The 27,198-nt window shown below is 36.5% G+C and overlaps 1 protein-coding gene across 4 annotated transcripts in view; it reads left to right on the top strand.

The window, feature by feature from the left end:
* The window catches only part of inpp4b (inositol polyphosphate-4-phosphatase type II B), a 193,259-nt gene that overhangs the window by 646 nt on the left and 165,415 nt on the right, over positions 1-27,198 (top strand). For 2 of the 4 annotated variants that reach the window (XM_073860299.1, XM_073860294.1), the window contains exons 1-2: positions 12,899-12,917; positions 21,402-21,518. Coding sequence is in view for 1 of the 4 variants with exons in the window: in XM_073860296.1 (XP_073716397.1) it covers positions 16,943-16,954; positions 21,402-21,518 (129 nt within the window). In the remaining 3 variants the exon portion in view is untranslated. Of the gene's footprint in view, positions 1-12,898; positions 12,918-16,804; positions 16,955-21,401; positions 21,519-27,198 lie in introns of those variants that run through there. The other 2 variants (XM_073860296.1, XM_073860318.1) reach the window with 2 other exon arrangements.

Here is a 27,198-nt window from a genome sequence, read left to right as displayed (position 1 = left end):
CAGCACCATGTCAGCATAGATCATACAGGCAGTGTTGGGGAAAGTTACTTTTAAAAGTAATGCATTACAATATTTAGTTACTTCCCCAAAAAGTAACTAATTGTGTTCAATTGTGTTACTCTTCATTACTTTTAAGTTACTTATGCATTACTTTTTCTTACTTGGCTGTGGTTTGATCTCTTTCAGGCCTTGCAAGTGTTTTTTATGACTTAGAAGTTCTTAATTCAGAAATTGCATATTTCTATCGGAGAGATTTCAAGCTCTGGCCTGCCATCTCCGTTTCTGACTCAAACTGTTCCTGCTTAGGTGCACACGCATAGAGTGCGTTATTTTATGTGACTACGTTCAGTTTAATTTAGTATAATATTTCTTATATTCTAATTAATTAAACTGAAAGTAACTTGCATTACTTTTTTAAAAAGTAACTCAAATATTAATGTGTACATTTATAGAGTAATGTGTTACTTTACTCGTTACTTCAGAAAAGTAATATTATTACGTAATGCATGTTACTTGTAACGCGTTACCCACAACACTGCATACAGAAACGGAAGCGATCTACTATGTTTAAAAGGAATGCGGAAGTAAGTAGGGCATGTATCCTATTCGGCCATCCAATCAGATGAGAGGTATTCTCAGCAATGTCTCTCATCTGATTAAATGGCTAAATAGATCCTGCATCTGCTTCAGTTTCGACACCTTTAGTGCTTCAGTTTCAGACTCTTAAGTTTATTATCCATCATCTGTGCATCAGCCTCACTGATAGGCTCCTAAAACAATCAGCTTTGAGAGTGAAGGGGCGAGAGAAATATAGTTTGTTCTGCAATCTCTCTCTCTTTCTCAAGCCAGCTGAAGGCAAGAGCTGATGAATTGCTTTAGGATGGACCTCAGACCTGTCTAGTTTAGCAGTCAATTCTCGAACTCCTGCCACAGCAACATGAATTTAATTCTTCAGCGTGTGTTACAAGTCGGCTCCGATCTGATTGATCTTATTTTACCCGTCAGTCATGAAACTATTCTTGATTAAGGGGCTTTTTCTCTGATCCGTATATTTAAATCAAGAACACGCTTGAGATGATGTGAAACTAAAGCTGATTTTCACAAAAGACACCACTTCAATATTTTTTTATATTGTATACATCAATTATACGATGAATTTGATGAATGGCTTAATGTTTTTGTTGAGGGGGGACATGGAAAACTTCTCCAAGTTTAGATGCCACCTTGGCCAATACATTTTCCACCTGTTATTTCTGACCCATGGTTTCTAAAGACTCTTTCACACATTTAAATAGATTACATTTTTATTCCAATCGTGAATGCATTCATTCATGTATGCACTGAGTATAAAAAAATGGCAAAAAGTGAATATTTATCTTTCTGTGGCAGTAAGGGGTCTTCGGAGGGTTCGGCTCTGTGCAAAGATCATGGCACATGTTACTAGTGTCTCATTTTCGCCATCCCAAACCACTCATTTACACAGTAAATATTCAGCAGGTGGAGAATATTAGCACTGTACTTGTTGCTAAGTAACAGGAAAGATGGGTTTTATATTCGCTACAGCTGCTCTCTCAAGTCTGAAAATTTATTATGATAAGTTCAGTTTGAGTTTACACACAGGGTCTTAGAAGCTGTAAAGCCTGGAGTATAGTTTTTTTTTACGTGTACGTAAATGTACGTATGTGTATGGTTAAAGTATACAGCAGTTTCTTTGACTTGTACGTGTACACAGATGTTCCACGTGTGCACATTGCGACAAAATGCTATTTATCTTCTAGGCAACATAGGCATATACACGACCTTCCCTACCGGTCAAAAGTTTTAAAACACTTGCCTAAAATGTTAAATATGATCTTAAAAATCTTTTCATTTGAAGATGTATGGTTAAATGCTTGAAATTACTGTTGTAGACAAAATATAGCTGTGCCACACAAATTACTTTCTGTTATTAGATAACAAAAATTTTATTTTAATATATTATTTTTTAAATTGGTGACTTGGAAAGAAAATTTGAAGGAAAAGCAGCCAATAAGAGCACAGATTAAAATGCGAACTTCTTTAAAATGTGAAATTTTAAAGTTAACACTTCAAGAAGCTTCTTGATAAAATGACATGAGAACCATTTTGCAATTTTTAGGCAAAGGGTGACTGCACTTCAGATCATAAAATATAACAGTTTTGATTTATTTTGGATGCTTTTAGTCACCAGCATAATTCCCACAGTTTCATTTGTTTATTTACTATCATTTGTCTATCATTATACCATAGTTTGGACGTTTATTATTATTATGTAATGTAAAAAATATATAAATAAAGAAAATTATATGAATAAAGAAAAATAGATGTATATTTTAAAACTTTTGACCGTTAGTAAACGCGCACACTTTTCTGATGACGAAAATTGCGCACTGTACGCGGACCCTCACTTATATATAAAAATTAACTACACTTCGGCCTTAAAATTTCACGAAGCATATCAAACTTTTAGAGATTTTTTTTTTGCATATTTCCAGTTTTAGATTTCCGAAACGAAACGTCACCAACTATTGGCTTTAAAAAATCCTTTTCACAATCCTATGGGTGATGTCATGGAAAATTTGTCCATATTTAACTAGATCAGTATCAGTGGCAACAACATTAACAAATAACTTTTGTAGCCCAAATATTGCTAATATGCAGCGGGTCATATTTTAAACAAAAAGTAAAGTTTGCCTCAGCTCGCATGAAACGCATTAAACTGAACAAATACATAAGGATTACTACTTTAGTTTATGTTTAGACTTCGGACAGACGCGAGAGCGCGTGCACGTGAGACAGAGAGAAGCGCAGCTGCTCATGACGCGGCGTGCTGGATTTAGTGGTAGAAGGAGACCAAGACGCGCGCATTAAGTGCAGGTACGTGCAAGAAGGAATTCTCTCTTTACAAGCTCTCAACGTAAAGTGAAGCTCACAAACCCTCATGTGAGGAAAAGCATGCATTGTGGATGTTAATATAAAACTGTGATGATAATAATAATAATAACCATTCGCCAACTATCGTCATGACTATCGCCATGAAAGCCTGCCATTGGCGATATGTCTGAAGATCGTCGATACACGATACTATCGTCTATCGGCACAACCCTAGTTCCTACGGGTCCTTGAAATCTTGAAAGTTTGTGAATCTGGTACAAAATTCAAGGCCCTGGGAAGTATTTGAAAATAAATGTGCATAGATACAGGTCATTGAAAGTGCTTGAATCTATTGTATGCAAGAAGTTTTCTGGGGAAAAAAACTTGTTTCCCTGTAAAACCGTCTTTGGCAATATTTCAGATAGCGATATCCCTACTGACTCCCACGTCACCCTGTCTTTGTCATTAAGCCTCACTATTGGTTGATTTTGATATACACATTCAGACGCACTTACCCCTGGAGGCGTCCCCAAAGTGTTACCGCAGTGACGCAGCGCAAGTTCCCATATCTTAAAAAGTAACACGATGTAACCTTACTCTCACTTGAAATGTATCCCCACATTTAGTCCTTAAATTTGAGGGGAATTTGCACAAGTCCTCGAAAGGTCTTTGAATTTGAAGTTAACTAAGGTTTGGGAACCTACCACTCCCATCTGCGCTTTTTTTGAATTGTGCTCTCACGCTAATTTGCCCCATTTAGTAAATCTGGCCCTATGCGTAATGCTGCGCAAGTATTTTGCAGACTGCATTTCCGGATGCTGCCCACGGTCTTGGTTTACAATCAAAGTGTCAGTGGAGTAAAAAATTTGCGATAGTAGCTGGGTTTACGTTCAAACATGAAGCAAATCCTTTCAAAATTAGCAAAAAAGAAAAGCAAGCAAATGTGAATTAGGGGCATTTGCATTAAGTCCATCAAGGCAAATGACAGTGATATTGGTAACCTAATTAACAACAGTAAACAAAACAAGGTACGCGTGGAAAATGGAGACAGGACTGCATGTAGTCACGAAGAGCCAATTTATTCATTTATTAGCAGTGCAGCTTGTAATTGCCAAACTCAATGCTGTGCATAGAGGAAGAAATGCAGCATTTGTAAAGCAATGACATTAAGACGACATCGTGATATTGATTTTACTAGGAATATTCCAATCTGTACTATTCAACCTCAATTGATTACTTGTTTGTCATGTTCTGAATAAAAAATAGTTTAAAGCCATAATTAACTGATTGGTTTTTACAACTTTCATTTAAAAGCAAAAATCTGCCTTTAAATTTGACAGGAATAAAGATTTGTCATTTTATCGTTATAATTATCCTCATCGACTAATACGGAAAACATTTTTGTGATCATTTTTTGGCCATATCGCCCTAGGCCCAAACTTAATGTCTGGAAGACCATCTAAAGTGAAATAAATAAATTACCTTAGTTCAAATACTGAGCTAACTTTACTGTGTAAAACGCAGAGGCGGACACTACTTAAGTATTTTTACTTTCTACATAAAAGTAAAGTTTCAAGTATTTGTACAGTATTTTATCTAGGGATGCACCGATATGGAAATTTTGGCCGATAACCGATAACTCTTTATATTTGGGGACGTATAACCGATATATATAGGCCGATAAATATTCATATTATTTTCACAATGAAAAACTCCCAGACCACGAACATCTTGTCTTTGCGCTAGACTAGCATACTCTTCTTAAGCCCACAACACGTGTCATCTTCGTGCTATGTCACAGAAAGCACCAATCAAAACTTCACATGGCCAGCAATGAGCAAGTGAAGTGGTTCAACAAACCAAAATAATCCATCATTTATTGGCTTTCATTATTGGCCTAATTTTGCTATCAGACCGATTATATTAAAAATAAGCAGTTATTGGCCGATAACGATATGTCGGCGAAATATATCGTGCATCCCTAATTTTATCAGTGTTTTTCTTTGGGAAACATACATTCCAAAGCATATAATCATAATTTTTACTCCACTACATTTCATAATTTCAAGTTTTTGGTTTATATTTAATATTTAAGTACATTAAACATCTTGTTTTTTATTTTACTTTTACTTAAGTAAAAAGTACTTTTACTCAAGAAAAGTAAAAGTACACAATTTGTACTTTTATGTAATTAGGTATTAAATAAATTTTAATATGCAATATAAAAGGAATACACAGTATGATTATATGCTTTAGAATGTAGTGAACATTTTTTAGTAAAGTAATTTTTTCCCAAGACAAACTTGCTTGGAAAATGTACTTAAAATACTCAAGTAGTGTCCGCCTCTGGTAAAACGAATGTATACAATGTTAACTACATATTCTTACATTTTTGCCTGGCTGCGAAACATCTCTTCGCACAGCGGTGATCCATGCTCGCCGTCTCCCCTCATCTCCGAAACATTTATTATGATATTTGTTCCAGAGGTCAGTTTAGCCACTAGTCATGCCTATAAATAAATACAGAACAAAACATAACTTCAGGCCAGACGCCCAACAATGGGTTGATACAACGAGAGTGTATTTGCAATCAAAATCTTGGTAATTACCAGTTGGTTTTCGAAACGCTCTTTAACTGAAATTCCCAGACTGGGCTTTAATCCGCCATTGTTCCTCATTTGGTTTGAGCAGGGAAGCTGATACAAGTCTGAGTTCAGAAATATGAAATAAAAGGCTTCAACATATCCATTTTCTCATAATTACCATTCTAGTAAGGTCAAGACTTCCGTGTGCCATGTCATTTAGCACCACTTGAATGTATTCAAAGATCTGTGAATAAATGTATTATATGCAGCTTTGCACATTAAAATCAAGAAATGTAACTCCACAAGGCCTTGTTCAGGCCTTTTTAACATTTTCCCCGAATTTGTATTCATTAGTGGCTCCAAGTCTCTTTTAAAGACGACGTTGTATTTGGGGGGCCTTTCATTCACCACCAGGTTTTAACAAGATGACCAGTCATAAAAATTCTCTGAATGCACGCCTTTCCGTTCAAAGAGGATGTGTCTTCAAAGGTTTACCTCAGAAAGTTGCGTCAGTCTGGGCCGTGAGGCTGGATTGATATTAAACATTGAGGTCTTGGTTCCTGATCAAATGAACGTTCTTGTGTTAAGTGTATAAGCATAACAGCGAGCACACAGGTGCTGTATAATGAGGATGCAAATACGGTCACCTTAATGGCAGCAATGCTACAATTGGTATGATTAATAATCCTACGGTATGGATTTCCCATAAAAACCCAGAAACAACGTTAAGCATTGCTGAAATTGATGAATTTGAAGGTTGCGGAGTCTCGTGGTTGTAAACTAATTACAGAGCAAACTCGTCTTCTATGCTAATGGGTCGGTATATTGCAGTCACATTAAATAAACAGCGTGGCGTAATTGCCGTACCGAGGATTGGCAGACGTGATTAATATTATTCAGAGTGCTAGATTATTATGCTAATTGAAGATCGCATTTTGTATGGTTCTAATGGCGCAGCAGTCTCGCAGGTGCGATCGTATACTGATGAAGTGGCATTTTAAATTGAAACACGGAGTCTAGTTGATTTCGAATAAGTTGAGCGACGTGTTTGATGAATGGAGAGTCATTGCGTTAATAAAGTCCCTCGGGAATTGATTTTAAATGCATTTGCAGGGCTAACAAAGTGTAAAACGTTTTATATGTTATCGTTCGTGACTCAACATACGTTCCATTTATCGTCATTATTGTTGCAATACCATTGGATGATAGTAATGCAGACTTTGGCTTACTAGTGTCTTATAGGTATGACTTTCAGTCATGAACTTAAGAAACTTTGAACTGTGATTGTGAAAGGGTCAAATGTCCAATTTTTTATGTCCGTTTGTGCGATGTGGATAATACCAAAATTCTGAGTCCTGACATACGTCGGTTATTAGCATTTAAATAGTTTTCTGTAAGGTTTAGGTTTAGGGGTTGGATTAGGGTATGTGGTCTTGCAGTGGATGCTGATGAAATACAATGTAAAAGCGCTGTTAAATAAATGAGTTGTTTTGTCCTGCAGGACGGAGTCGTTTATTGTGAGATTGTAGTTTTTGTGGTATACACAAAAGATTAGCAAAAGTCAGGGTTCCCACAGCTTAATTAACTTCAAATTCAAGGACCTTTCAAAGATTTTCCAGGTCCAATACCCTCAAATTCAAGGACTAATGTGGGGACACGTTTCAAGTAAGAGCAAGGTTACATTGTGTTACCTTTTTAGATACATTGTTACAGTTACCTTTCGAGGGAACTCGCGCTGCGTCACTGCGGTGACACATTAGGGACGCCTCCAGGGGTAATTGCGTCTGAATGTGTATATTAAATTCAACCAATGGTGAGGCTTAACAACAAAGACAGGGTGACGCGGGAGCCAGGTAGTATATCGCTATCTAAAATGTTGCCAAAGACGGCGTTACAGGGACGCAGTAGGTATGGCAAGGGAGACACAGCATCTCGTTCCCTTCTCAGGGAACAACAGTTGCATATGTAACCCGAGACATTTTCATGTGTCAAACACAACTATGCAAAAAAGCATTTTTGTATGAAAAGCGAACAATTTATCATGTGTGCTTAAAAAGTAGAATTTTTATGATATTATCCTACACAACACAAGGAATAATATGGATTTTTTTTTTCAGAAAACTTATTGCATAAAATAGATTCAAGCACTTTTAATGACCTGTATCTATGTATGTATATTTTCAAAAACTTCCCAGGGCCTTGAATTTTCCCCCCAGATTCACAAACTTTCAAGGACCTGTGGGAACCCTGAGAAGTCTGGATGCTGGTAAAATGTAGGCAAGATCAGGTCTGAATTACTATCGGAGATGAGATTTGGCATCCACTTCTAATTTTTGTGAAATGTCAACCATGCTACCTGGTGAGAGTTTACTGTGGTTTCTTTGTGACTATTTTCAGAAAGTAAGACCGCACTGCAGGTGCTCTGCTATAATATATTTCTGGTTTGGAGAAAACAGCCAGAGACCTTTAATAATGTTGTATGCAACTTGAATCATGCCTACAGTGTAAAAATACATTTTTATGTTACTTTAACTTAAAAAATTAACTTATTCTTATAAATTATGTCAACTCATCACAAGTCAAAAATATGCAAGTTCGGTGAATTGGAGATGCCAAATCTTGTGTATGGATTAACCAGTGAATATAGCCATAGATGCTGGAACGGCGTGAAGAATAAAGGTCTTAGATATAAACATAAGGCAGTTGAGGTGCAGGTATACAGGAAGATAAGAGAAGAAGGAAGGAAGAGAAAGAGAAATCCAGCATCCGTTTCTAGACCAACACCAGAGCTCACTCGCTTTTCCTGCTGGAGGAAACCTGGAGGAAAGGGTGAAAGCCTCATTAAACTGCGTGCTGACAGAAACTGAAAAAAAGAGACTTTTCACAGCATCAGCTCCAGACACTGAGATCCTTCGTGCCTGTAGTCAGAGTTCCTGTTTCCCCCGATACACTTCCTGTGGATATTAACAAACCCCTTGCCGGGTTTAAAGGGAAAAGAGAAACAAGTGAATATGTCTCAGTTGTACTTTTTCTTGCTCTTTTTCATAGTTTAGCTGGCATTTATACATTTGGTAAATACTTTTATCCAAAGAGCAATTTCAGTGTTATGGATCTGACATTTTCAGTCAAAAAGTAGAATATTTATCAGAGAATGATTTTATATTGAACATTTGTTTATGTTTCATAAACCTGCCCAGACATCAGGAAAATATTAGTCTATGCATGTGTCCTCTGTTTTAGATGGGGAAATATACATGTATTATGCATGTAACAAAGGGGACAAGTTTTGGGGAGGCAACATAGTTTGTACGCTGTAAAACGTTTCCAGGTTGCCTTAAAAATATTAGTTGACACTTTTTTTTGAGATAACTAATATTTTATACATTTAATTATTTTAAAATTTGAAGTTGAATTAACTTCAAATTTTAAATTAACAGATAAGGGGTTGTGCACACCAAAGCTTTTAAATGGTGCTGAAAATGCCTGAAGGACGCCGAATGCCAGCTTTTGGAAAGCTTTCTTTTTCTTTTCTGCTTTGTCTGCTGTGATACTTTTGCTTTGTTTATCAGTTGTTGTACGATGCGCCGGTTGGTTGTTATGATATTTGTCCCACCCCTCCTCCACTGTGATTGGATGGCCGTGTGAGAACTGAAATTGACGAGTAGAGTTTTTCACTCAAAGTTTAATATTTTCAACTCTACAGTAGGCACTTAGTGCTGAGCACAGAAAAAAATGCTAGCTGCTGGCTTTTTTGAAAAACGCAGAGCTTCCACTGGAAACAATTGAAAACATACGCGAGCCGCAGGTGTAAAAGCTTTGGTGTGCACGACCCCTAACTTACTTTTTAAGTTTAACTTTTTTTTTAAGTGCACTGTAAAAACTGCAGCATGAAGTTAAAACAACTTGGTTTTGCAAGTCAGTTAAACCTACTATTATAAGTTTTGGCTTGTGATAAGTTGACATAACCTATAAAATCAAGTTATAATTATATGAAAAACATGAAAAAAGATGTTGATTTGACAAAAATGCTATTTTTTTACAGTGTGTAGGAAATCTGTAAATAAAAATGCACAAACCATAAGCAATATACTTAATAAATGGAAAAGGGACACCTCTGCAAATATTGTTTTAAATTTTCTTTGCAGATTAACACTTTCCCCGCCAGCGTTTTTTTTTTTTTTAAAGTTGCCAGCCAGTTGAAACCATTTTCATGATTTTCAAAAAAGTTTAAAGGGGTTATATTATGAGATTTTTTTAAGATGTAAACTAAATCTTTGGTGTCCCCAGAGTGCGTAATTGAAGTTCTAGCTCAAAATACCCAGGTGATTCTCACGAAAACTTAGTTTTAAAAATGTCAAGCATGAAAATGTAAAAATTGCTTAAATTTACTTTTTTTCCCACCAGACATTGAAAAACAAAGTCTGGAGTAAATGGGAACATTAATTTAAAAACTTTTACTTATCATTTAACAGTTTTTGTAACATAATTTAAAAAATTAGTCCTAAAAAATCTCATTACCGCAACAGTCAGAAAACATTAACACTGACATATTTTCAAAATGACATGACAAACCTGAAAGAACATAATTTGGAGATTCTGCACATGCATTTAAAATCAAAGTATTATGCTTCTATTAATTAAATTAACATTTAATAAGCATCTGTTGCGGTAATGATAATCAAAATGTCGTGTAAGCATTCTAGACAATATTTCAAATTAACTTTAAAAAAAATGATCTTACCTGGTAGCCATCTTGAAGTTACTGGTCCATGTGCTTGGTCACTCAAAATCAAACTTTATTAAAATTCTGTATGTGTGCTTAAACTGTTCTCAAAAAGTGTTGCGGAGGATGAGAACATCAGGCATGGACACATCATTTTCCTAATTTTTCTTCATTATTATTATACATGAATATTCAGTAAATATTTTTTCTGTCATCTAAAGTAGTCTAGCAAAACCTCCATTTATTTTTTTTCTTAATATTTTTGTGTTAATTTGATTAAATTACAACATAACGCATGTTCAAACACAGCTGGACACATTGCGGTAATGAGAATTTCAGCAGAAAATGAGATCAAATTTACAATTATAAATTCTTATGTTGAAATCACACATTGTTGTGTTAATTCTGATGCTTTTTAATGTTACTATATTACACATTTTAAAGCTAAAATCATTAGTGCCGTGGTGTTTCAGTGGTTTCGTGAGAATCACCCACCCCACAGATTATTAATTACAGCATGTTAAAATTGCCACTTTGTAGGCCTGAGCAAAAGTGTGTCATTTTTGGGTGTGTCATTTGAAATGCAAATGAGCGGATGAAGTGCAAACACTGATCACAATGATGGCGGTTTGTTGCAATTGAAACTCAATTGTGCTGTGAATTATTTTTCTCTCTCTCTTTCTCTCTGCACTAAATGGCAGTGCTGTGGCATCACAATAGGAGCCAAATTACAATGACCTATTTTTTGACATGCTTGCAGAGAATAGTTTACCAAAACTTAGTTACTGGGTTGATCTTTTTCACATTTTCTAGGTTGATAGAAGCACTGGGGACACAATTATAGCACTTAAACATGGAAAAAGTCAGATTGTCATAATATGTACCCTTTAATGCCTTCCAGAAAATGATTTCTTTAAATATAAAAACAAACAATATATCAAATGAAAGAACAGACCCTCTGCTTTCAAAAAAAAAAGTTTCATCCTACCTTCATTAGTTCTCTTCTTATCACCTTTCAAATATGTGTAAGTTTCTTCAACAACACCCAATTTTGAGCAAAAAGCTGAGATAATTCCATTTTTGCGAAGGACTTTTAATAATAATAATAATAATTAATTACATTTATATAGCGCTTTTCTCAGTACTCAAAGCGCTTTACATATGAATGGGGGAATCTCCTCAACCACCACCAATGTGCAGCATCCACCTGGATGATGCGACGGCAGCCATATTGCGCCAGAACGCCCACCACACACCAGCTTATTAGTGGAGAGGAGACAGAGTGATAGCCAATGATTAGTATCTATGGGGGATGACTTTTGATAGAGATCAGATGCAGAGCGATCTTTAAAACATACACGGAGTTCTTTCTCTTTCACGTGAGGCGCTATTTCCTGGTTGTATAAGTTGTGGAAGTGCGCCACCTGGTGGATAATAGTGGTGTTGCGGAAAGCCGGAAATTCTTGTCATTGGCAGGGAAGCGTTTTCTCGTAATTGACGAGTTATCTTGAGAGCAAAGTGCACGATATCTGAAAAACGCTTTTGAAAAGAGAGTCGGGCCGACTACCAAAACATACTTGTTGCCAATCAGCAGTAAGGGGCGTGTCTACTAAGATGCATCGTTGCTTGGGTTGCGTATGTGTGGGGCGGGTCTATCAAAAGAATGTCCAGATTCTATTGGGGTAGGGGCGTGTTTGTTTAGGTGATTTCAAATATCAGCATTGACTTTCAGAGATCATTGGTCGTTAATGAGAAAAATAGCATTATGGACATGAATCCTGAAAAAATGTTTCAAAAACTCCCTTGCATGGGTTTTAGGGAACCAAATATTGACATCTGAGATATCACTGTGGTTAAAACTTTTTATGGGCATGTGTCTTCCCTGAGTTTGAACCCGTAACCTTTTGCACCGCTACTGTGATGCTCTGCTAACTGAGCCACAGAAACACTCCTTTCTGATGTTTTTGGTCTTGTTTAGTGTTTAAAGTTCAAGGACAGGACGTGGGCATGTTAGTGCAGTTGGCTGTGCCGTACTTGCCGGAGAATTGTGTGTAGTTTTGTATTTTTATTTTTTTTTATTTTTGTAAAGTAGGTCTTGTAAAGTAACTCCACGTCATGCACAACATGAGCATGCTTTAAAATGCAAACATGCACATTATTTATTGTGAGCGGGAAGCAAATTTCTGCTGACAATTCACCCGAGAGCATTATTGAGGGCAACAGCTGCCTGCACCCTTTGCCCATATCTCACACCCAGACACACCCTCTTCTCTCTCTCTCTCTCTCTCTCTCTCTCTCTCTCTCTCTCTCTCTCTCTCTCTCTCTCTCTCTCTCTCTCTCTCTCTCTCTCTCTCTCTCTCTCTCTTTCTCTCTCTCTCTCTCTCTCTCTTTCCATATGGACTGTTAGTCCCACACGAGTGCACAAAGAGAAGTCTATTTCCCTCCAAATTAGATTTGCTGTAGGAAAGAGGTTTGCTTTCCTAAGTTCACACAGACTTCATTTTGTATGCGTGTGTTTGAAGTTCAGCATCATCGGCACATGTTGAGATCATACAGTGCTCTGCAGTCTTAAACCTCACTGTATTTAAACAGTAAATGCTTTCAGATCCAGTGATGGAAGAGACCAAATTTCGGCACTTTTAGTCTCTGTATTAAAACACACTGAACTCTGGACTAAAGGTGTGATGGACTTAAGATCATGTTGTTGGAGACTGAGGGTACGTCGAAATTTATTTATAGGTTTATACATTTTTTAAGTGTTTTATTAGTTCTTACTAATCTCATGTTATATATAACAGACGTCATATATATATATATATATATATATATATATATATATATATATATATATATATATATATATATATATATATATATATATATGATGTAGTATTTTTTTATTTTATTTACAATTTATAAGGAACAATTCAAATGACTCACATATTAGTCATGTTGTGTCAGGCTGTTATTTTCTTCGATGTTGTTGAATGTTAATTTTGGTGTGCATTGTTTCTTTACAACCTAGTTATTTTCCAGCAGCTGTTTCATTTATAAATAATGAGAGATGCTCTACAAATGCACTTTGAAATCACATCCGAAGATAAAGCAATTATGAAAGAGACTGAAGTTTTTCCTAATAGATAAAGCTGTGGGGTGTATGTCCCTGATGCGTCTCCAACATTTCCATGAGAAGTCGTCTGTTGTGGATGCGAACCGCAGTTGTCTAAAATAGCTGCAGGTGTGGGCTGCGTGCTGCGGAGAGAGTTGGCCCACTTTTGTTGTTTAATATAGACAGGTGGTGTACTCTGAGACTGCAGCTGTTTCCCGGCCTCTTCAGCTAATACACATGTAATTTCTCATGTTGCGTGTGTGTATGTGAGGACATGTTGGTGGTAGTTAAGCAGTCGTTCGCCCTGGCAAATTCCCATGTTTGCCGTTGGAGGTCTTGTTCTGTAACAGCTGGGGTCTGTCGTGGGACTTTGCCACCCCCTCTGCTCTCTGATGTTTTAACTGTTTTGGTCATTGATCTCTAAAGTATAAGTATAGAAATCTTACATTTAACAGTATGTTCATGCTATGTGTGACCCTGTCTGTGAAATCCAGGCTAAAGTATCATAATCCAATTTTGAGATTTGGAGCATCAAAGTTTGTTTTCAATCTTTGACATGACCATAATCAATTATGTACTATGATTTCAACATGATCTCATGGAAAGTCGTATTATAGTGACGCAAAATTGTATTAATTTATTCGTGTCCATGGCACGAAATTCAGCTTTTTTGTGTCTTGAGCACAAATGTTTTTTTCGTGACACTCGCACGAATTTCTATAAATAGTTTCTCATGTCCGTGGCACAACTTTCTTTTTCGTGTCATTTTATGTATTGTTTTAAAATAATGTCCCCCTATTTTTAAATCATCGTCGCTTGGGGTTTGGGTTAGGATGTACTTTTATGTTTCTACATGTTTTTCTTCTGCTTTAAAAACTCTTCTCTCCCCTGGAGTTGGGGTTAGAGTTGGGGTTTGGGTTAGGATGTCTAAAAATGTAACAGAAAGTGATTCTAACCCCAACCCCAAGTGACAATCATAAGAAAGTAGAAAAAAACAATGAGAAAACAATACATAAAATGAAACAAAAAAAGTTGTGCCACAGACATGAAAAACTATTTATAGAAATGTCACGAAAAAGACATTCGTGCTCAAAGCACGAAAAAAGCAGAATTTCGTGCCATGGACACAAATAAATTAACACAATTTTGCGTGACTATAACACAACTTTCTGTGAGATCAGTCTGATGAATTGAATGTAGGAAAAAGTAAACCACAAAGACTTCAGCTTTGAACAATCTTGACATGCAAAACAGTGTGATACAGATGCTGGTTTATTTAAAGGTGCCATAGAATAATAAAATGTATTCACCTAGTCATAGATGAATAATAAGAGCTCTGTACATGGTAATGACATATCGTGAGCCTCAAGCGCGTTTAATTCCCCATCTCTATGTAAACCTTGTGCACGCAAAAGACTGCTGGAAAACAACATTTCAACATAACACCGCCTGTGACGTTATAGTCGAGATCTAAGCCCCCAACATTTAATCACACATTTAATTAGGTACAAAGTTGTTAAAATGTTAAAAACAAAGTCGTGATTGCTGAGTTAGTGCCACATGCTAATTAATGCTATATGCTAGCGTTTAAGCTGAAGTTCTACTATTGACGTTACAGTTACGTTTTGCAGGTCCATGCTGAAAAAAACCCCAACAAACTTACCACTCAGAAACGTCCAATCACTGTCCAAACTATTTGTTTTTCCTCAAAATGTGTGTTTTCGTCTGATACAGGCTGAAACATATAAGGTCTGTTTACTAATGTGAGCTACTGACATAAGCCGCAGAGCAGACCCAATCAGAGCAGAGCTCAAAATTATTAATCATCACCCTTCCAAATAGGGCAAAAATAGACCATTTCATTCTAAGGGCAAATCCTTGGGTTGTAAATGGACATGTAAAAATGTTTGTGGATTATTTTTGCACTTAATAAAGCTACAAAACTTCTATGTAGATATCAAAGAACAATTTAACAGATTATTTCAATGCATTCTTTGACACCTTTAATTTATCGAAAAGTCATAGTTTATTTATTAAGTTATTGTCCAGAGAAAAAAAAACAGTGACACTTTATGATAACTTTTATCAGTAAATTTAACTAATTGCTAGTTGACGTATATTCAAATAGTTATCAAATTGTTAGGTATTTCTGTATATATGGGATTTTCCAGGATTTTTCTCAATTTAATACACTTTATTGTACCTCAACAGTTTACAGTTTCAATGCAGTTTAAAATCGCTTTTTCATTGTAGTTTCAAAGTGATCCCAAACGAGGCATAAGGGTCTTATATTGCAAAACGATTGTTGTTTTTGGCAAGAAAAATAAAAAAATTACTTTTAAACCACAACTTCTCGTCTTGCACTAGCCTTGTGATGCGCTAGCGTGACCTTACGTATTATGTAATCACATCGAAAGGTAATGCATGATGTATGCGAAACAACTGCCCTAGTTGAGGACCGTTCTGACATTGTTGTATGTGGAATGATACTAATTATTGTCTTTTTGTCAGTTTATTGTTTAAAATGGTCCGTAAATGTATGTTTCACATATCTAACGCGTGAGCTTTTGCGGTGATTATGTTATACGTAAGGTTGCGCTGGCGCGTCACAAGGCTAGTGCAAGACGAAAAGTTGTGGTTTAAAAGTACATTTTTGGGCGAAAAGATCAGTTGCGTTAAAATTGCAATTTTAATCTGCATTTAAACTGTAAACTGTTGGGGTGTAATGAAGTCTATTAAACTGAGAAAAATCCTGGAATGTTTTCCTCAAAATACTTATTGACTGAACAAAGAAAGATATCAAAATTGTGGATGATATGGGGGTGAGTAAATTATCAGGATTTTTTAAAAGAAAGTGGAGTAATCCTTTAAGTAAAATTAGTCATCTTGTAGGATACTTACGAATTGCAATGAGATTGTGTAGGATATGTGTGTCCATGTGTGACCGTCCAATAGGAAAGGCCTGAATGGAATTCAGTCCCTTTAATCTGCTGGAAAGTCCCATTCTAAAAATGTTTATCAGTGCTGAAGAAGGGGCCAGAAGGCAGGATTTGACGTCACGTCCCTGCTGCTCCATAAAACTCCTTTATTGGTGATGTGTTTATAAAGCGAAATGCCAGCATACGTTTCATATGTTGGTTTTGAACTGATCAACCAGTATGATCAAATGGCTTCACTTGAAAGATCTTTTTTCTGGATAAGCTTAATTTAAAAGGCACCACATGCTGGCATCTTCTGTGTGTTCTCTGTGCATGCCGTGTTTTGGCCAAAATTACCTATTCATTCAGTGCATTTAATATTGCGCTCTTATTAAATGTCCAGTTAGATTTAAAATATGTGCATGCCCGAATCTGCCCAGCATGGCAGCGCATTACAGAACAAATTGGCCACTTTGGGACACGACTAAATTACCCCCGCCCCCCTTCATACACCACACACACACACACACACACTAAATAAACCAAGCTTTTTGAAACTGGGCCATTAGCCCCGAGGACTGACCATTACCCACACGACAGAAACATTTTCAGCACAAACTGATTTATCACTGCCAGTGGTATTGACCCTGCACTCGTGCACCTTTTGATTTGTGCTGGTCACTTGCTTCAACCAGATCTACCACAACTTCCAGGGATGGAAGATAAGGTAAGTGTGCTGTTGTACACTGTAAGGATTTCTAGCATAGTAACATTGGCAAGATTCTCAGGACCCTCTGTACTACGATGACCGGGGGTCTGCTGTAGGGCCTACAGTTCCTGCTGGCTCTTTTAATTAAGCAGCTTATAAAATCAATCTAGCTCTGTTAAACTGATAAATGATGCATACTTGTAAAAGACTTGAAGCTCCCTTAGGGTGTATGTCTGAGAGCAAAATAGAAGTACACTTGGCTTATCTGTAAGCACTTTCTTAGGGCTTGCTTACTCAACACATAAAACGTTAAACTTTTTGCCTGAAAAGCCAAACTTGACCTGGTTTCAAAGAGTAAGTTTCTGAGAATGAAACTAAAACGGTGGCATCATGCGTGTGTATATCGTTTTTTTATAGATTGTGTGACATCGCCAACTACACTGAAAAAATTGATTCATTGAATTTAATCAATTTTTTTAAGGTAAGTGGTTGCAATCAATTTATTTAAGCTACATTTAAACAAAAAAGATTAGTAAAGTAAAATAAAATATAAAACTTTTGTTTAAATGTAGCTTAAAAAAAAATTATTGCAACCACTTACCTTAAAAAATTTATTAAATTCAATGAATAATTTTTTTCAGTGTACTAGCCTGGCATGCATAATACAGCGTTGTAGCAGTTTTTGTGGATCTGTGTAATGGGATCGTTTTAACAATGTTGGCATCTGTACGCGTAAAATACAAGTAATTTTTTTGTCAATTGTTGCCGCGTAAACATACCCTTAGAAAGCAGCTTGACTCTTGCATTTTTAAAGGAACGGTCACAGACCTGTATGGTATTTTTATTATTTCTTTGTGAAATACAGAAAGTTTTCATTCCCTGCCAGGCTTTTTTTTCTCGAAAAGTTGCCCTTAGCATTTTTTGTGATTTTCACAAAATGCCTTCCAGGAAAATGTTCTTCTAAAAATATATAAACATACAAATATATCAAATGAAAGAACAGACCCTCTGCTTTTAAACAAACAAAAAACAAACAAACACAATGGGGGAAAAAGTTTCATTCTATCCATATTTTTTTCTCTTAAAGCAACACTAAAGAGTTTTTGCTCTTTGCTCCTCTTACAGGTTGGAAGCGGAATTGTTCATTACCACTGTCGTAAATAATTTAGCCAACTGCAGCAAAGCTGGCTCTGATTGGATTGTAGGTCTGCCGTAAAGCAAGTTTTTGTAGTTTTAACTCGAACTACAGGACCGCGACCCGACGGTTGGAAACTTCTTTAGTGCGGTTTTGGCCGATAGAGGGCTGCAAAGCGAATGTGAAAGTACCGTTCACCCTGTTTCGAGTGGATGAATGACTGAAACTTTTTTGGAAACGTTATTTTAAGGTAAAAAAAACCCTCTTTAGTGTTGCTTTAAATATGGTATTTTTCTTTTAAGGGACAATAAGTAGGATTTATCCCCATCTAGTGGTGAAATTGTATTTTACATTCAAATGAACAGTGCTCTCTAGCGCCTCGCTTTTCCAAATGCGCGTTGCAACTACGGTAGCCGTTATGTACTCACTGATCTCCTTGTCCGTTCCAGCTGGTTTGCGTGTTTTGAACGAAAAAGAGTTGTGGAACTGCCTTGCTGTAGGCTAGTGCTTTTTGTCCCTCTCTGCTATTATAGTTTTTTTTAATATGGCGGAACAACATGGAAGCCTTCTAGTACTTACCCGTTCAATGTGAATAAAGAGAGAAAAATCCTAAGCTTACAAAGAAAAGTCAGATCATTGGTCAAGGTCATTTGACACCAATGAGGACATATTTATGAATAAAGACATTGATTTTGACTGATAAAATACTTAAAAAACTACACATCGTCCCTTTAAAAATACAAATTATTTTAGCAAAAAGATCAAATTCAGAATGATTATCAAAACATACACAGAGTTTAAAATTAGTAAATAACGTTTTGGCTTCAGTTTTTTCATAAATTGGGTAAGTAAGCCATCTAGTGAATAATAGCGGTATTACAGATTAACATAAAAATTCATCAGGAACAGAAATGTTTTCTCTTAATTAACGAAATAACTCGTCAATGACAGGGAAAGAGTTAGGTCCACAGCTCACCCCTCCCTTTCGAAACGCATAGAAAAGCTACGGTAGCTAACACAGGACAAACATGTTGTCGTCTGAGAATGTAGTACCAAAACACGCTCTATAGAGCATTTTGTCCATTTAGGGTTATTGTATAAACATGACAGCAATTGTATGTAGATAAAAACGTCTCATTCTTAGGCAGAGCAATTCAATTCTTACCCTGTAGGGCCGAGAACTACAGAGTTTAGTTCCAAACCTCATTAAACCTACCCACCTGTAATTGTCTAGTGATCATGAAGACCTTGATTAGCTTGCTCAGGTGTGTTTGATTAGGTTTGGAGCTAAACTCTGCAGTGCTTGGCCCTCCAGGGTAAGATTTGAATAGCCCTGTTCTAAGGTAATAAAAACAATAGCGAAGCAAAAAATTTAAAAATTGTTTTCAGTTGTTCTAGCATGTTGTTTACATTACATGCACATATGCGCCGATTGCAAACAAAACACGTGAGATTTTGATTTACTTACGCCTGTGGTTGTGACTCCTAAACGGGTGTTTTAAAGTTGGGACCGCTCCATCAGATGTAAACAAGTGGCAAATCTGGCGTCAAGCCTTGTTTGTAAAGCAATCCTCTCCAAAGAAATGCAGCCAGGGAACAAACAAACTCTTTCGCAATTACGTTGCTGTACGGGAAAAATGAACTGCATCCACTGTTGTAAGATTTGAATAGCCCTGTTCTAAGGTAATAAAAACAATACAGTACATTATGTAAGGTCTTTATACACCACTAATAATATAGTTATGTAGATTATATTCCATTCATTCAGATGATCTCTGTGTCTGGCGATACCACTTTTAGCAAAGCTTAGCATAATTCATTAAATCTGATTAGAGCATTAGCATTGCGCTCAAAAATAACCAATAAGTTTCCTATTTAAAACTTTACTCTTTTGTAGTTACATAAGAACAACGATATTATTAGTGCCCGAAAATAGTCCACAGCTATTGAAAGTTACCAAGGGGACTATTTTTGGACACTGCATAATATTATTGCGACTCCTGCAGCCATGTTACAGAAGCAAAGTCTTTGATTATTACGCCAGAATGAGAGCATAGCTCCTATAGCCATATCTGCCTAGAAAATCACAACTCCCAATTTTCCGTCTATCTTAGTACACGATGCAACCCCAGAAGAGTCAAATTTCAAATAGAAAAAAAAATCGAAACTGTTTTAGCGTGATGCTAATGGTCTAATCAGATTCAATGGATTATGCTAAGCTATGCTAAAAGTTCTAGCGCAAGACCTGGAGATCAGCTGAATGGATTCCAAAACTGTAAAAAGCAAATGTTTAACTCTAGAGGAGCTGGAAAATCAAAAGAGTGTCCCTTTTAAAGCTTAATTTTAGGCTGCTGCTGTGGCATAAAAGTTTAATACGAAATGAGGGTTTGAAAATAATAAAAAAAAAAAATTGAACATTGATACATTTCCTCAAGTAATTATCACAGCGAGACACACAGACAAAATGTGCTTGTCAACTCAGATAATACCATCTCCTCAGATAATAAACAGATAGACTGTGGCTGTATCGATTCAACTCTGACTTGACTAATAGCCAGCCTGCTTTTTAGCACAGAGTAGAGAGCTGTTCCAGTCCCAGGCTTTATACTGGATTTCTCTCGGTGTTAATGAGCTTACATGTCACCAATCGCTACTCGCTATCTGTCTCGCCCACTGTCTCGAGGGTCCACGTTCCACCCAGTGCCCGAGGAAATAGCAGTGTGTAAATACAGCCGTGATTACAAGCTTCCTCCTCAGAAACAGATCTGAGGTCAGCTTAAGTGTTATGCGTGCAATACAACAAAATCAAAGCCTGATCTTTCATGCAGAGCGGGTTTTATCTCAACTGGCTCTCTGAACTCCTTGCTGCATGCACCACTAAATAACCGATTGCTTATAGATGAGGTTGGTTGAATAAACTATTATGGACTTTTCTCAGCTCAGCTTTGACAGCTTAACTCATGAATACTAATCATGTTACAGTATGCACAAATAGTTTGCTGTTTCGATAAAAACAGTCCATGTGATGTATCGATCTGGAGACCAGTTCTGATTTAAAGTTATTGACGTATTTAAACTTTCTATGCGGATATGTTTGCATCAATACACAACATATCGATCACTGGCCGAATATGAGCCCATAATTTGCGTTGTTTTCTCTCACAAATATGGCTTTGTTGTTTGGCTGGGACCACAGTGATTTTTCATATTTCATAACTCCTGTTTCTATTTGCAGTAGCGTACGTCTGAGTGCCCGCTGTGTTTGCAGACGTCTGCTGACTCATTTACGGCTCTCGAGAGCTCACTCTCCGGTCCTTTTTCTTTTTGCAGGGAACAAGAGAGCTGCTATTTCTCGGCGGGGGGAGTTTCCCACCTGATTGGCCCGTTTTCTGTGAATCCTTCATCAAGCTCAGCGTATACGATGTGAAGGAGAGCGGCGAGCAGCAGGTTAGTAAAGAGGCTTCTCTTTGCATTTGTGTTTTGAAGGACATCCTTCACTCTTGGAGTTTGACAATGTCCCAGATGGCACACGTTTAAGACTTTGTGAGCTCTTCCCTGCTGCCTACGTAAGCAGAAGCCTTTCAAGTGAGCATCCTAGCAAAAATTAAAATTTTTAGTCAGTATTTATTGTAGTTATTGTTTGTTTACAGTGAACAATTTTGTGACAGAATTTTTGTAATGAACATATGTTTTGTACGACTCACATCATACACATGCATACTTGCGTTTACGGATTAGTTGAGAGCACCATTTGTGTGAGGGCCTTTAGGTTGCAAAGTTAAAACCACACCATGGCATTCTCAGTAGTAACTGAGTTATGGTCTGGCAAAGCTTTATAGACAAATTATTTCCAAAGGGGCGTCACCAACGGACGTCTCTCAAATGCCTCTGTGTCCAGTTGGATAGACCTAAAACCAATCACAGCGATGAAGGAGATGGTGTATGTAGAGCTATATCAGACTTTTGCCAGATCCAGTCGGTAAGACAGCGATAAAATGAAGATATGAAGGCTTCGAGTGTTGTTCTTTGTTTGGGTTTTAACGAAAAGGAAGTTTAAATCGCTTAAAACAGACACGATAGATGATTTGAACGAGTGATGTTCCACGGCGGCATCCATCTTTGTAATGTACAATATCTGCTTCACCGTCGCTGCGCTGTCGTTTTCGTGTAAAGCCCGCCCCAACGTTTCTGATTGGTGCCACGATTTCTTGGCATTAGAAATGGGCTTAAATGGCCTCTTTGGAAGACTACATAGCAAATCTAAATTTGCCGGAAATTGGGTTTTCCCAGGCTACAAGTCTGATGTTTTCCCATGAAATTGGGCTACTGTTGCCGCCGGCTCATTTTCATGTGTGTGAGTTGAAGCAACCCCAATAATGTGATATTTAGTCTCTGGAATGCAAATTTTAGCTGATAAACCCGGCCAAAAATGCAGATTTTACCTTTGGAACACATTTTTTTGGGGCTAGTTTTGAGTAGCAATTGGTGGGTTTTGCTGTTAAAATCTGGCACATCTGTTTGTAGCGCACAGGTGAAAACTCCAGATTTGTTGTAGATAGGATCAGTTTGTGTGGCCTGTGCAGAAAGGTTAGCATGAACTTCTGCTTGCTGATTTGTGAAGTCTGTCATTGAATCTTCAGCGTTTCGAATCTGCGCTCTTTACTTTGATCTTAATGAATGTGTTTATATGTCACAGTTGGCAGTGAATAATTAATGTGCACTCTGGGTTTGGATATTTGCTTATGGATGGAGCTAAGAATCGGAACGATGCTTCCCTAATGTGTTGTATATTACAGTACAGTATGCGGTCATTGGATTCACAACGCAATGCGGGGGTTCACAATTATGTTGCAGTGAGGGTGTTAAAATCAGTTTGCACCATGTTTATACTCATGAATGAGCATTAATGAATGAGTCTATAGGATCAATAGCACCAAACACAGTAGTTTCTGATTGCTGTGACCTAAACATGAAGTCAAGATTAACCAATTTACTTTCTTCAAAAAACCCACTGAAGTGCTTTGAAATGTGCAGATTTGTTTGATGTTATTTTCACTCATTTCTGCATGAAGTTAGGGTGGGACATATTGAATGGCTCCTCCCCTTTTAAAATGTCTATACACTATAAAAAGTGAAAGCTGTTCTACTTAAAGAGCACCTTTTGTCTGTTCACGTACATGTTAACGATATGCAAATGGAACAAACCACAAAGTAAACAATGATGCGAGTTATCGTCTCCAACGTAAATCTCTTTTCTTGGACTACATCAAACACACGGATTGTAAGCAACAGTTTAATTCCTGGGATTGGTGATGTAGACAAGGCCGACATTATCATAATTCCTCCCGCTTTGACTCACAGCCTGTAAGTTAACTCCTGTTAGCATTGCATTGTGAGCGAATCTTTCAAACATGGTAAGGGTCGTCAGATTTCACAATGTACAGATTAGCTGGCCAATCAGGGACACAGAGCTTTTAAATACGTGCGTTTCAGGAAGAGAGGGATATCTGGAGCTACAAAAATGTACAGTATGTGGAAAATAATGTGTTTTTTGACCATAAACCACGCAAACACATTGTATTATAACAAATACACAATATAACATTGTTTTTAGTAATGAAATAGGTGCTTTTTAAAAACTTACTTCAGTTGGTAAAACTTTTGTAAAAATTATTTTTCGTTTTGTAAGTTTAAATTTTCTCACTTTAAAAGCAAATTTAAGGTGATTTGTTTTTAATGACTAAATGGTAGCACCTAAAATATTTAAACATTTCAACTTAAATTTTTCACTTAAAGTGAAGTGAAATAGGCGTTACCAATTGAAGTATTTTTTTTAAGTTGATGTAACTTTTACTTTTTACAATGTAGTGTTCAGTTAACCTCACATTCTGAAAACCAATGAGAAGCTAATTTGCAGAATGATGTCATAAAAATCATTGATGTGTACTGTGACAGACTGTAAGTTTTTAATATTTATATCTTCTAAATGCAAATATTTTTAAGAATAATTTTTTTAAAGCTAAAGTGTTCATACAGAAAACAAAAATAATAATATAATATATAATATATAATAATATAATAATATAATAATATAATTATAATATAATAATTATAGGTTTGTTATTTTTTGATTAATTTACATTTTTTGTAGTACCCTGTACCAACGTGCCCAACGTCTGTGTTTAAAATGAAACCCAATATATTAAGAATGTAACTTAACTTTACTGCAGTAATGACCCTACTGCACCTTTAATCAAGAAGACAATATTCCCACGAAGTTGAAATACCAAAAATACTTCATTTATTTACACTGGGGTAAATTTCTGAACCGCCAGCGTGGGACTGAACTCAGAAATGTGCACTGCTGTGAGTTTACCCAAGAGATCACCGTTTATATACAGTGACTTATCTGTAGATTTAAAGATCTCAGTCGGACGTGTTTAATTTCACTTTATATCTGAAATAGTATGGTAGATTTTCCATGTTTTTAAAGTAAAGACTTTAATTTATGAATGTTGAATGTCTGTTCATCATTCTTTATAAAAAAATCTTTGGGGGGTTTTCTAGCGTTTTTCACAGTTGGATATTGGAGCAGCTGTTTGTTTCAATATTAAATCTTGTATATCTCTGCGAGTTGTAAATCAAAGTTCACAGATTTTGCATCATTTACACAGTAACAACAACAATAACCTTAAAATAAATCATTATGTATTAGAATGTTTTAATGTCATCATGATTCATGGTTAACATGACAGGCTCCATTAAAAAAAATGTCAATTTAATAAATGCACAACCGCAGATGTAAGATTTACAGTCTGTCTAGTTTAAGTGTTTGTTTTTCAAATGTCAAATGAATTTCAATGGCTTCAGAATTTGAAAAGTGCACAAAATTATCGGATGCCTATCAAAAATCAGCTTTTTATAGAAACCTGTTTACATGCAAATCAGTAAGCCAGCTATGCAGAAAACTGTGTTTACAAGATTTGTCAGGTTTCTCGCAACGTCATCGCCTATAGTACATCTAGTCATCCACATCTTTTTTATCCTTTAAATTTAATTATTTGTCATGTCATTGATCGAGATTTTGTGCACTTTTATGTGGATGTCTGCATTTAGCATTGTTATTTCTCTGCCGTTGTCACCTGTGACCCATCAGCCCTGGAGTGTCCTCTCGAATCTCTGACTCATGACATTATGTCCCATTTTTAACAGCGTGAGGAATTGTGCATAGAATAATATACAGTAAATTACAGCAAAGAGCCTGGTGGAGATTTAAGCTTGTTTGTGTGTGAGAGAGAGAATAATTAAACTAAATACACGGCCACTGCAGATAAGAGTTCTCATACTTTCTAGCACTTATGTAGCGGATTTATGCGGCACTTTGAGTGACAAACTAATAGCGGAGCTGCAAGTTGCTGTCAGGAGAAAGTAATTATCTACTGTCCACTGCACTAGAGAACGTGTCATAACTGTCGCAGGAAATGTCGCAGCTAATCAAGCCATGCATGATTTTAGGTCGCAGGAGCTAAAGTACCAGATACTGGAAGAGGTTTTTTATCAGTTAGTCTTTCTAAAACGACTCTTTAATTTAATTGCCATCATACACAGTGCTGCACACGTGTGCAAAGGTTTCATACAGCATTTATTTTGTTACAGTACAGTGTTAAGGTTAAGCAACAGGGTTAAACATAAGAATTTTCTTTCAGTAAATGTGTAAGGATAAATGTGTTTGTCAGGTGCTTTTGACTATACATTTTTGTTTTACACATTATTGTATTTACAGCTGCACTTAGAGCAGGGGTCTCAAACTCAAACTGGCTTGGGGCCATTTCTAAGACTGTGACTTGATGTGAACTAACCCCACTGCAGCTCGATCTTCTCTGAGTAACAGCTAAGTATCCACCCGGAAGTAACAAATCTTCTCTGGACAAACACTACAAGGTCCCGATCAGATTTAAACGATCGCATGTTGACAATGATATGATTGACGCGAGGTTCAGTTGAGGAATAAAAATCCGATCACGCATTCCGTTATCCTCGACATCACGGAGCGCGCGCGGTTCATGGCTGCGTAGCAACGGGTGACGCGACCCACGCCACGGAGCGCAACTTCCGCTCCCGAGCACTTTGGAAAGTGGAAAATGCTTTGACTCGTTTTAACGCGTTGTTAGACGCGAAATGTGAACGAACCCTTAAACGTTTAAATAAAAAATCAAATGAATATAAAACAAAGGGAATAAAAATCTTTCTGCGGACCAGATTATGTTATATTTTTGAAAGGTGATGCGGGCCGCACAGAGGGGGAGGGCGGGCCGCAAATGGCCCGCGGGCCAGGAGTTTGAGACCACTGACTTAGAGGGTTTAGGGCTGCAACTAATTATTATTTTCATAATCGATTAATCAGGCAATTGTTTTCGATTAATCGACTGATTAAGCAAGTATTTTTTAGATAAATCGTCTGATTGGGCAACTATTTCTCGATTTATTGACTGGTTGAGTGATTTTTTTTTCGATTAATCACCCGATTGAGTGATTATTAAGCAATTAATCGACTGATTGAGTGATTATTTTTCCCGATTAATTGACTGATTGAGCGATTAATTTTAGATCAATCGACTAATCGTATAAAAACCTAAATAAGGCACTAAATTAGGGTATCCATCTGTAGAAGCGTACTTTTAAAAGCGCAAAAGCCACACACTAGTTTTACTAATAAAATCCTCTTGATTTTGATATTTTAAGCCTTAAACAAAAAGTTTGTGCAGCTTTTAAATAATAAAACATTTTTAAATATCAAAATATAAATAATCTACATTACTACATTAGTTAACTACATAACTACATTAGTTAACATGAACTAATAATGAACTGCACTTATACATCATTTATTAATCTTTGTTTATGTTAATTTCAACAATTAATAATACTTTGTTAAAATATTGTTAACGTTAATGCACTGGAACTAACATGAAGAAACAATTAAAAAGGTTTATTTCTATAAACTAACATTAACAAAGATTAATAAATACTGTAACAAATGTATTGCCCATGGTTTGTTCATGTTAGTTAATACATTAACTAATGTTAACTTATGAAGCTTATTGTAAAATGTTACTGTTTTAACAAA

Source organism: Misgurnus anguillicaudatus, chromosome 3, assembly GCF_027580225.2.
Source record: "Misgurnus anguillicaudatus chromosome 3, ASM2758022v2, whole genome shotgun sequence".
In the NCBI taxonomy this organism is placed as follows: Eukaryota; Metazoa; Chordata; class Actinopteri; order Cypriniformes; family Cobitidae; genus Misgurnus; species Misgurnus anguillicaudatus.
The sequence above is the reverse complement of the archived record's forward strand: the minus strand, read 5'-3'. Positions and strand labels throughout refer to the sequence as shown.